The sequence below is a fragment of the Symphalangus syndactylus genome, chromosome 7, assembly GCF_028878055.3.
Source record: "Symphalangus syndactylus isolate Jambi chromosome 7, NHGRI_mSymSyn1-v2.1_pri, whole genome shotgun sequence".
NCBI lineage: Eukaryota > Metazoa > Chordata > Mammalia > Primates > Hylobatidae > Symphalangus > Symphalangus syndactylus.
In genome coordinates, this window is record NC_072429.2 from 65,719,694 (window position 1) to 65,732,539 (window position 12,846).

General features: G+C 33.5%; 1 protein-coding gene across 5 annotated transcripts in view; it reads left to right on the plus strand.

The window, feature by feature from the left end:
* PCMTD1 (protein-L-isoaspartate (D-aspartate) O-methyltransferase domain containing 1) overlaps positions 1-12,846 on the plus strand; it is an 85,346-nt gene that overhangs the window by 51,822 nt on the left and 20,678 nt on the right. For 4 of the 5 annotated variants that reach the window (XM_055286450.2, XM_055286452.2, XM_055286449.2 and 1 more), the window contains one exon: positions 5,548-5,650. In XM_055286450.2, coding sequence (XP_055142425.1) covers positions 5,548-5,650 — 103 coding nt within the window. Of the gene's footprint in view, positions 1-5,547; positions 5,651-11,680; positions 11,817-12,846 lie in introns of those variants that run through there. The other variant, XM_055286454.2, reaches the window with a different exon arrangement.

Consider the following 12,846-nt stretch of genomic DNA (forward strand, 5'->3'; position numbering starts at 1 on the left):
GAGAGGAGCCTGAGGGACTAGAACTTGTTTCTGGTAAATTCCAGGACTTGTTTCATGATGCCTTCTCCAGAACTGGAGAGCAAAGAACAAGGTCTAATCTTATTAGCTTCAGAGTGGTTCAGCTAACATGGCAAGACTCAGGACAAATTTGATAGTGTTTGATGTTTTCCCCAATGTGATATAGTTGGATGGGAGAAATAAGAAATTAAATAATTAAATATATCTTAATAAGTGTTCGGAATATATTAGAACAGCTTCTCTTAATCGTCTGGGCAATGATTACTTCACCTTTCGCTGATTGCTTTCTTTCTTTTTCCTTTATTCACCTTTGGTCTGTTTTATTTTCGTGCATTATACCACAGGATATTTGGGAAAAGAAAGAGTGAAACCTATTCCTGTCGACTTTTTACCCGTTACTCTCCCTGAATACTTACAAAATTGCTTATAAATCTTTATAAAGATACCTTATTTTATCTAACTAAAATTAGTAATAAAATATCATTGTAATTTATTGAAAGATCCTTTTATATTTATATTTTAATTCTCATTGACTTTATATTAGTTTCATAGAAACCTAATGACTGATCCACCTACTCCCCCTTGTGGTGAATATTTAGTTTTAGCCAAAATACTCTTATTGGTAGCTATTAACTCTTGATGTTACTTTACTATAATGAGAACAAAGATTTGGATAGTCCAAAACAGATTTTAAAAAATAATTCAGATGGGGCTTTATCATAATTAGGAGGAGTGGCTAGTACTGCTCAGCCTCAGTTGCATGTTAGGATTATCTGCAGACCCTGGGTCACACCCTGAGAGATTCCATTTTATGTGTTTGTGGTAGGACCCAGGCATTTACAGTTTAAATCAAATTAAGTTTAATCTGCTTTTAAAAATTAAAAATTCCCAAGTTATTCTAGTAGGCAGTCAGGGTTGAGAACCCCTTATGTAGGTTATAATTATGCTTCTATAACTATTTCTGTATATGGGGAGAGCACATCATAATTTTTAACAACAGTTTTATCTGTCTATTACATTATAGTGTGCAAAGTACTTTTACACAATTTAGTGCTTTTTCCCAGGGACTACTTTTCTACAGTGGGAACTGGTCTTAGAGTGACTGGTCTTAGATTATACAACAGTTATGAGGAACTGGGATTGGAAACCAAGACATCTGACCTTTAATCTACTATCTTTCTCACCACACCAGTATTTTGACCTCAGAGTCCTCAATTGAAATGATGGATCTTGAATTATTTCATCTTCAGAACTTTATGTATTGTGAAGTACTTGTTGCCTGTGGCTATGTTCTGTAAGTTAGCTTTACACAAAATACTAAAGGCACAGTGAACTTCATTCAAATGCAGTGTGGAACTCGCAGGTTTCCTTGGTCTGCCTGTCTTCTACTCATCAGCACACACTGTCAAAATGTTGGACATTACAAGGGGTGAACATAGACATAAATAAAAAAATATTGGTATTGCATAGACACTTGATGCCTAAACCTAATAATTATTTACTTTTATGTGCAAGCTTGGATTCTTGACTAATTGGTAAATGATAAATGAACTAGATTAGATCCAATTATTAGAAAAGCACTCTTAAGAGTGCAATGAATGTGATTTGAAAACTTGAAAGCAGCCTAGATTTTATTATATTTGTTGTTGTTATCAATGGGGGTTTGTCAACCTTAAAAATTATTTCTTATGTAAAGATACCTAGGAATTTCTAATAACTGTATTTGTTTTAATAAACTTTGACTTCGCTGTATGTTTCTATGTTCTCTTTAATATTTAGCTATTAAAGGTCAACATTTTCTTTTTTAAAAAATATATGTTACAAAAATTATGCCCTTGTTTCGTAGAAAAATCTTTACATTGGTGAATACAAAATAATATTGGAATTCAGAGTCAAATTCATGCCTCAGTTGGCCTGTTAATATCATCATCTTTTGGATACCATTTCACTTTTTTCCATTGACAACTTGTACCTTTCTATTAGCTATATATGACTTGTTTGTTTATTTGAACATTTATGTTCTTTTTTTAAATCTTTCAGTAGCCCATTGTTTTTTGATTGAAAAAGTTATACATGCAAATGGTTAAAACAAATTTTATACAAGAGCATATAATGATAAAAATGTTTCCTTACCACCCTAGATCTCTTAGTCCCCTTTCTCAGAAGCAGCTATGTATGCTTTTTCAATTTCTGTTTTATTTTCCTGTTGTTCTATTTAATGCAAATACCAAATGTGAGTTGTAATAATCAGCATTGCATTACATTTTTATACGCTTAATGCATTCAAGGTGTATATCACATTCTAAATAAATGAGATATTGGTGACATTGCTATTTAAATTCTGCCTTTTATTAATGCATTTTTCTTTTTAATTTACTTTGAACATGTTAGTTACCATTCACATTGTTAAGTAGTGATCATTAAAGATATGCCTCCATGTCATTGAAAATTAAACAGTTTCATCTATAAAGAATCATAAATGGTGTTTACAATTCAGTATTAATGCATAGCATATTTTACATGTGTATGTTGTTTGTCAAATCCTTTACATATTAATGAATTGTCTTTATCTTTCATTATTAAATATCTTGTGTCAAGGTAGTATGAAAAACAAGTTATGTGAAAAAAAATTAAATTTTCTTTAAGCTTATTTGCAAAAGTTGACACTTTGCTTTTAGATAATAAGCAGAAAGCAGGAAAAATAAAACGAAAGACCAGTGGCGTCTTTAACTGAGAGCCTAGAACTTTGAAATTCAGGTTCTTTCTGTTAATAATGCAGTTTGAACTATGGATTAGAAGCCTTGATTACAGATTCTTAACACCTTTGTTATTATATTTATATATTCTGTCTTATAGGAAACATGGAGTGCCAGCAGTATTGACCTTTTTAATTGATCTGTATCTATGCAGCCCTGGTTTTTCTTTTTTCATAACAATGTAACTAGTTTTTATTTTGTCTCTCTCTCTTTTTTTTTTTTTTTTTTTTTCATTTTAAAGACACGGTCTCACTCTGTTGCCCAGCCCAGATTGCAGTGGCAGGAACATAGAGTCTTATAGGAAACATAAAAGTGCCAGCAATATTAACCTTTTTAATTGAACTCCTATCTATGCAGCCCTGGCTTTTCTTTTTTTATAAACATGTAACTAGATTTTTTTCTTTCTCTTTTTTCTTTCTTTCTTCTTTTTTTAAAACAAACAAAACCACAGTCTCTCTCTCTTGCCCAGCCCAGAGTGCAATGGCAGGAACACAACTAACTCACTGCAGCTTCTACCTCCTGGTCTCAAGCAATCCTCCTGCCTCAGCCTCTCTAGTAGCTGGGATTACAGGCATGCACCACTAAGCCCGGCTACTTTTTTGTTTAGTTTATTGTAGAGACGAAGCCTTGCCATGTTGCCTAGGCTGGTCTCGAAGTCCTAGGCTCAAGCAGTCCTCCCACCTCGGCCTCCCAAAGTGCTGGGATTATAGGTATGAGTCACCATGCCTGGCCCTAGGTTCTTAATGGGTAATGAGAATGTAAATATCTCATGTTTTATAGTCAATGGATCACCCTAAAAGGAAGAAAGGGAAATTAGGTTTATGTCATAGGATAGTATTTTTCTTACTATGTACATAATGTTAAGTAAGTGTAGTTTTATTTTTTTTTCTTTTTTTGAGACAGAGTCTTGCTCTGTCACCCATGCTGGAGTGCAATGGCAAGATCTTGGCTCAATGCAACCTCCGTCTTCCGAGTTGAAGCAATTCTCATGCCTCAGCCTCCCAAGAAACTAGGATTACAGGTGTGCACCACCACACCTGGCTAATTTTTGTATTTTTTGTAGAGACAGGGTTTTGCCACGTTGGCCAGGATGGTCTCGAACTCCTGGGCTCAAGCCATCTGCCCGCCTTGGCCTCCCAAAGTGCTGGGATTACAGGCATGAGCCACCACATCCTGCCTGTGTTTGAACTATTTTAAATGAGGAAAACCATTTGGTTTTTTAAAATATTTTATGTGTTGACACCTATGGAAATTCAAATTCTCAGAATATTCACATTTAATATATTGAAAAGTGACTTCACTGTGTGCTTTTCTAAGTTTAATTTTTTGGCTGCTTTATTATTTTGAATATAAAAGATTTTAGTTTTACTCAGTTTATCTGGAGTAATAGGAATTACAAGAAGTCATAAATGATTTTTGGCAGATGTTCCAGTTTTCATTTGAAGGCTAAGAATTCATAAGGAAGGAAACAAGCAAAAAATTTGACATTGCTTTAATCAGGACAATTTATAAAATGTAAAAACATTGCAAAGGAAGTTAATTCTGTTGTGGTTTGATGAATCAGGCACCTTTTTATTTAACTTTCCTATTGGAACACATTTTTTCAAGTAAAAGCAATGTTTTTATAAAAGTATAGTAGGGGAAGGCATTATCCTTATCTGATTTTGGTTTGAAGACTATATCTGAACATTTTGGTTAAATTTTTATAGTTTGGATATTTCCTAGATGGCAAACCATATTTTACGTGTACTGTTTGAACATTCAAACATGATAATTTATGATTGTGATTTTTTGGTTAAAAGTACCTAATGGTCAGTAGAAACAATCCAAATATGCACTGTCGTTTTAGACATTTGGTAGAGGGCACATCCAGTTAAGTATTTCCTAAAGATACTGAAAATAATACACCTTCAAGGACCAATGTCAAAGTAAAACAAAAATGTTGAGTGGAAAACCTGGTTGGCCCAATTTCAGAAGTTGAAAAGGGACTAACTGTAGTTTGTGTGTTCTCATGTGGGTCATGGGGCAAGTTAGTATGTACAGTAGCCTTAGGAGACACTGAGTCCTTGTATTTTCAGCGTGAGTCGGTACTAGGGTGAGGGGAAAGTGCCAGCCCAATAACATCTCTGGGGGCTGGGAAAACTCTCCTCTATTCATTCCCCTTTTCCTGGGAGGTAGTCCATCCATGGGCATATGTAAAGAGAAATCCTAAGTGAGAAGTGTAAAAGATGCTGGAGCATGAGAGTCAAGTCCAGCATGCTGCCCAATGGCCACATTCTGCTAGGCACTGGGAGCTCCGAAAGGCATGGAATGGGGTGGGAATTTAGCCTCTACTGGGTGGGGGTAGCGATGCCCTGAGACATTTATGTAATATCTGTGTCAGCCCATGGTTTTAGGTATTTTGAATTACCAATTGTTTTAGCAAATGATAAAATAATAGCGAGTAACTTAAACTTCACTTAGAAATACTATTCTTTTGGCAGTTTTGTCCTGCCAGATAAGCTACTCTCTTGGGAGAACTCTGTAGGTTTCAACCTTATGCCTGGTAGTAGTTTTTGATAGAAAACTCAGGCAGCTTTTTCTTTTTCCCTTTTTTTACATTAAAGCAATGTACGTGGATTTCCATTCAACTTTTAAGTCTGTGGCTAGGAAGTATTTATGTATTTCAAGCCATCTTTAAATACTCCTGTGATGTATAAATGAGCAGAACTTAAAAGAGCTCTGTAAGGGCATATTATTAATATTTTTTATAAAAATGCTGCTACGATTGCAGGTCCTTTTGGAATAAATCATGGGATTGAGCTTCATTCAGATGTGGTGGAATATGCCAAGGAAAAACTGGAGAGCTTCATCAAAAATAGTGATAGCTTTGATAAGTAAGTATTCATATCTATAGTTTTGGTTTGAAATCACTTAATAAATAGATACATGCAACATGTCTATTCTTGAACACTATTGGTCCTGACTGGCTCAATTGAATGCAGCAAAAATCAGTGCACCATAAAATGAGAAAAAGTTAAGATTATTCTGTGCTATAACTTTTACTATATGTAATTCTATAGTAAATTATAAATAATCTAGTGATTTTTTGCTACTACCACTTTATTAGTAATGTTGAATTCATTAAACATTCAGGTATCTTTTCTGGAGATACAGTGTAATAATGCTGTAATTGCAATATTTGTCTGGAACTGGTTTTTTACCTTTTGGATAGTAATTTAGTAGTTCTGTCCTCTTCAGTTGTAATGTAAGAGGTGGTACCTGTCAGTATACAAAGGACTTTAGCATATTCAGCTACTTTGTAATATATCCAGAAGAAATGATCATAGAAATACATCGATATATCTTGTGATAGGATTGTTTATAAGAAATTGGTTTATAAAACCATTGTTTTGAACCCACAATATAACTCCTCTTAGAAGAAACGTTGCACAGGTTTTGGTCCTTGGGCTGGCAGGAAAAGTCCATTTGTTGTGTAATCCTAAAATTCTGCATTGCTATAGAGCAAGAGCACTTATGCTGAAATCCATGAGCTCTTTGAAATTGTGTAAAATTTGGAGAACTTTTACATCTCTCATTTCGCTGTGTATCTGATTTTCAAAGAGAAAAAGTGTTAAAAAGGATAGAAAACACAAGCCTAGAATAGTCACTTTAAAGAACAAAGTTTTAGGCAAAAACACTGAGAATTTCAACTTGGCTTGTTGGGAGTGGGCCCTCATTTATCTCCAGCCCTTGGCTATGACCATCAACAACTTGAGTAGGGGGCTACATCAGAACTGAGGGCTTTTCTCTAGAAAGATCTGGATTGAAGGACAGCACCAGAGAGAAGAAGCCAAAAAACCTTGTGAATATGTTCAGAGGAATGTTTATTTTCCCCCTCCTGCCTTTGCCCTTCCTCCCCTTCCTCTTGTACTTTTGTTTCATTCCCCTTTGCAATCCCAGTTTGTATTTATCATCTGGCAAGTGGCATTTGATTGGTTGAAGAACAGAAACCTGATGTAATGGAGCAAAATCCTCAGTCCTTACAGTGAAGGCAAGATCTTGTGTCTACCTAGGTGTGATTGTAACTGTGTTAAAGATTGCAGGCAGGCATGGGGCAGTTGGGAAATGCTCAGGTTTTTTTTACTGTAGTTCAATGAATTTAAACAAGCCATTTGAATTTTCTGCATTAATTTACTGAACACCATCCTGTATCTTATTTATGCTTGTCTTTATAAACAACATGTAATGCACATTTTGATTCGTTTTTCAAGGCTTACTGTGTTGGTTCATATCCTAGTTCCAAGAAAAGCACGTTTGGCAGAAATAAAAGTTTTTAGTCCAAATTATTTGATAAGAAATTTGGATTCAATTTTAGCATCCTTTTGTGTCTTAATCGTTTCTCTCTGTCTTAAGGATTATGGTGGCATGGTAAATGCTTAAGATGTAGTCATGAATGTATTTTTATACAGTTATTAGAATTATAGAATTTTGTTCATTTTATTTAATTGCTAGTAAGTGTTTTCATCTTGAAACAATGTACACAGAAGGGCTTTTTGAGTACATTTGAATTTAGAAAATATAAAAGTATTAGTAAAAGCAAATTTTTAAGGTCTATTTTAAGCTCTGTTGTATGTTAGTTATTAATAGATTTCACCTATTAATACATGAAGACACAGATAATTCCATTTTGGGTCATTAATTGAGCAGAACAGACTCAAGGAAGACTCTTAAATCAGTGAAGCAACTCTGTGCAAATGTCTGTGGAGCTCAAGCTTATTGCTGGCAAGAGGGTATAGTCCTGGGAAACAGTAAAATATGTTGTGATTTGAAGTGTTTCTATGTTGATGTAATTTAAATAATCACAACACAGATAAGTTTGAAGACCACTTGTATAAGTATCTCAATTTTTAAAAATTCTCTAAAATTGTTATTTTTTTTTGTAACTGTAAAATACTCAAATTTCCCTGGCTTGTATTTCTTTAGTTTTATTTTCATTACTGTGTTACACAGGTTTGTTATTCATAAATTGATGAGTCATAAAATACAGTGATATGACTGGTATAAATGTTTCTCTAATTTTTAATGGCCTTGTTTTAGTTACTATATGTAGTTGTTTCTAAAGTGTTTGTTACAGCTTATTTTTGAAACAGATTCTTACAATCATGAACTAGTCTTGAAGAAGACAGTTCTGAAAATTTTATTATCCTAATCTTTTCAGTGTACTAAAACATTACTGTTATGTATTTCAGATTATAAAGTAGCTTATATACAAGGAGTAGTAGGTACTAGGGAAATGTTTCATTTTGCATAATGTAATGAGTGGCTGGATTCAATGGTTTTTTTTTTTATTCCTTTTATTTTATACAGTTTGGTTTCAGTGACAAATTATAAAATGATATTGTTCTTACGTGTGTTTTCATTATTTTCAATTTGTCTTGATGTTTGTGGATAATATTTAAACTAATTTAAAGTTGAAAATATTTTACAACTTGCTGTGCAAAGTGGTTTTAAAAATCTCATTTCTAAGCAGTTTTATTTAATTATGTATGGTTCATCAAAATATATGTTTTAGTTAACAAAATATAAGATAACTGAGGAAAATTAATTGCCATTTATATATTCCTTAGTACCAGATTATCCTTGATTATGTGTAATGGAGAGAGAATAAATAGCTGAAACCTAATATTCTTCCAGTTTTTTTTATCCTGCTGGTTTGGATCATTTTTTAATCAGTCCCCTTTTCAAAAGTATTATCATGTCATGATTTGAATTTGCATTTTTAAGGTTTTCTTATATACATGTATTTAAGATCATAGTAAACTTCCAAATACAGTAGAGGGAGTAAAATCCATATGCTAATCAGCATTAGAATATATAATGTTAGATGACCTTTTTAAGAATACAAATAGGCTCACACTATAATCCTAGCACTTTGGGAGGCCAAAGCAGGCGGATTGCTTGAGCCCGGGAGTTTGAGACCAGTCTGGGCAAAGATGGCAAAACCCTGTCTCTACAAAAAAAAAAATTTTACAAAAATTAGCTGGGTATGGTTGCACATACCTGTATTCCTAACTACTTGGGAGGCTGAGGTGGGAGGATCGCTTGAGCATGGAATGCAGAGGTTGCAGTAAGCCAAGATTGCACTATTGCACTCCAGCCTGGGTGACAGAGTGAGACCCTGTCTCCAAATAAAATACAAACATGTTTTTATGTTGTATAAAGCTTGATTCCTGTGTCTTGAAAGTAGTATTCTTTCTTTAAAAAAAGTATTGTAAGTACTTTTAAACTTTGTATGTCTTAGTCTTATATCATCAAATGAAATAATGTGGAGAGTACATAGCGCTGATTTACTGTACTGGAGATGGGAGGGAAGGGGGAAGTTTCATGTCTGATGTATTCCTTTGATACATATGGTATTTTAAAATTCACTGAAATTCTCTTATAAAAATGATGTGATTTCAAGGGTCCTCTGAAACATTGGCAAGTTTTTCCCACAAATCCCAGTTATTAAATCTTTTAGGCTTGCTAAGCTAGATGGTCTCTGTTGCCACCACCTGACTCTGCCTTTGCAGTATAAAACTGGATGCAAATGCCATGAAGATGAATGGGCTTGAGGGTGTTCCAGTAACACTTTATTTACAAAGACACTCTGTTTACGAGCTGTAGTCTGGACTTGGCCCGCTGTCCGTAGTTTGCTGACTCCTATTGTACTTTTATACATGCTGTCCTAAACATCCTGTTTTTAGCTAGACAAGTAAAGGCCTTTAGATATCTGGCTTTTGAGAGGAAAGGAGGATATTGGGAAAGTCAAATTATGAGTCAGTATTTGCTCATGTACAGTTAAAAAATATCTCCAGCTTTATTAGAAGAGTATGTTAAAGGAGCCTGAATTATAAACTTTTTACCGTGTAAATACTTTGAAAATGAATTATCAGTATAGCATTTATTTATAGCCACACATATGTAATGCATATACATGTATGTATTTGATTTGGCTCCCTAGAATGCATGCTTTGGAGAGGGCCATTTTCTCGTAAAGCATTAATTAGGCCAATAGATCCTATATTCCTCCCCTTTTAGGTGACTTGTAGCTGTGACTTTGAAAGTATGACTGTGTCAGTAGCCAAATGAGTATAATGTAGTTTGAATTATTGGAGATTTTCATTCCGTATGAATGGAAGACCATTGTCTCTGTATAGTTTGCCATATAAATGAGTCATGATATGAGTAATGAAAACAATAATGAGATGATAAAAAATAATAGCACCTAATATGCGTTGTCTGTTCATTTTAACCATCCTAAATGTTTTATCCACAGTTCTAGAGACAATATTAATTGGTGTTCACATTTCCCAGATGAGAAAACTGAGGGTTAGAAAAAGAGGCTATAACCGGAGCCTGGGAGTCTTTACTTAGTTCTGTTTGGCTCTTATGATGTAAACGTTGATATATTCTAATATTTCTTTCCAGCAAGGTACTGCCATCAATGAATTACAGCCTAGCAACTTGGATAGGAAAGTTTCCTGGATAGGAAAGTTGAAGGAGTACTTTTATTTTCATCATTTACTTTTTTCACATTAGAATTAAGGAATGCTGTTAATGCATTTAATTCACTATAGCATTTATATTAAAGAGCATAGATTGTTCATTAATGAGACTTGCCTATGGCATGAATTTTTATTGGGGTCAGGGATGGGTGGGGGAGGCAATTCATTATTCAAATTTAGTTGAGGTATAAGTTTTATATGTAGAGTTAGAGTAGACTTTTGTACTTTAGGAGATTTAGTTGATATGGTCATATCTACTATCGTAATTTTATTTTAAATTATATGTTCATTTTTCACATACGATTTGCATTTGAAAATTAGATGCTTCTGTATTCTGTCATCTTTTATTCACTTCATCTCTATGAGAATTACACTTATTTAAAGGAGTTTTCCTATATATAATTCATTATATATTCAATATTCCAAAATATTTCTCAAATATGTGAACATTTTGATATTTTAATATATGTTTAGAAGTAGTTTTATAATTGTTAGAGATTGTAAATATACTTTAAAGTTATGACAGATATGTAAATACATTTTAAAATTATGACAGACATTCAGATGTTGAGACAGAAATCCTTGAAAATAGTCATCAGGACTATTGGTTGTATGTTTTAACCTGTTAGAAATGGCATGGGGAAAAATTTCATGGCTTCAAACACATTTTTAGGAGAAGACATTGTTGAAATACAATTTCAGCAATAAAAGGCTCACCTTTATATGACTTACCTGTCACATTTCCTGTAAAATGTTTGGAGATTGTTTTTGTAACTATGAATTTCTCTGCTTTCTTTAATGAACAGTAACTGTATTTACTTGCAACACATTGCTTGGAATAATGCTTGAATTGTTCTGAGATGAGTTTGATTCATTTGAAATGGAAAACACTTGAAAATGTAAAGTTTTGTTTTTCGAAAAATTGTAATTAAATAGCTTAATTATTGATTGTAAGAGTCTTTGAATGGTATCAGTGTATCTGGAGATCAAGAGTTTAACATTTCCCTTGGTTTTCTTCACAATGGAAAAGTCTGAAGTTTTATTTTGTATTAATAAAGCAGTCATGGCTCTTAAAATGTGTATTTTGACAAAGTATTTCAAGAAAAAGAAGTTTTTTGATTTATTTGGCAGGTTGTTTTGGATGAGGTGTGAGAACAAGGTAGGATTCTTTTCCACGTCCTTGAAATTTCTTTATTCCACTGGAATAATTGTCTAAAATTTCAGTAACAGCATCCTGTGGCACATGATTAACTAGGTGTGCAAATTGTCAGCCCCACTTCAACAGTGTATTGAAGGGGAATGTTGTTTTTTCTACTCTCAGTCAGCTCCTAGACCTAGACTATCCGTCTAAGAGGGAAGCTACAGGGCAAGGCTAGGTCACCCTGATCTCCTAGCAGCTTATCAAAAGAATTATATGGGCAAGTTGGCAAGGTCCCTGCTGTGAACGAAATCATCTGTCCATCTCAAGATGAAGATATTCCAACGTGCACCTATAAAGAAAACCACTGCTAAGGTAAGTGATTAGAATCCTGGTGTTATTTTGGGCAAGTGTTCATGTTCTAAACCAAGATATCTGTGTGCTCTATATTTTTTCATAAATGATTTTCAGGGTACATTTGATTAAGAGTATGTCAATTACTTTTCCTTATCTGCATAAGAGAATCTGAGAATATTCATTGGATTTTCAGGTTTAAATCAATAAATGATTATAAGCTTAGAATGAATGATTTTGTGGTTATTATACACATTTCAGGACTGTTGATTTTTTTTTCTTCTGTATGCATATAACATTTTTGGTAGTGTAATTTAGGAGTGTGGGTCATCTCTATCTTGGAAATTTTGTTTTGAACATTTTTTTCAAAGAATAAAAATGATTGCTACTTTTACTTACAAACAAAATTTTAATGAACTCCTAAATCAAGTATAACAATTAGGGAAGGAACACACCAACCACTCTTTTACAAGTAATTATAAACACATATTAAGTATCATTTTAGTAGACTTTTTGCCATTTTTTTCTTCTCAGATTTCATTTATTGTGTCATTGATGTAAAAAGGTAGAATTCAGATTTTCTCTTTCACCATTTTTAACCTATGTGTGTAATTTTATAAATAGTGTAGTATTATTTTGTAATAAACTGAGAACTTTCATTGAGTTTATTGTTCAGTCTTAGAGATTATACAGCAATTGTATTTGTAGTTTAAAATATGTCCTTTACCTCTATAGGTTTATGGAAACTTAGGTAAGACACAGCTTTCAGAAGATAGTCAAAGCCTAAGGAGGAAAAATGTTTATTTTCTTCTCTACTTTGGAAGAATCAATAGGAGTTGTAATTTACTCCGTTAGAAAACATGGTAGCCACCATCTGTGTCTTGAATCAATCATCTAGTTATTCACATATATAAATATATATATGAATATCAGTAAACATTTAGCTGAATTCTTTTTTTTCTTTGAGACGGGGTCTTGCTGTGCCATGGTCATAGCTCACCGTAGTTTCCAGCTTGTGGGCTCAAGCAATCCTCCCACCTTGGCCTTTGGA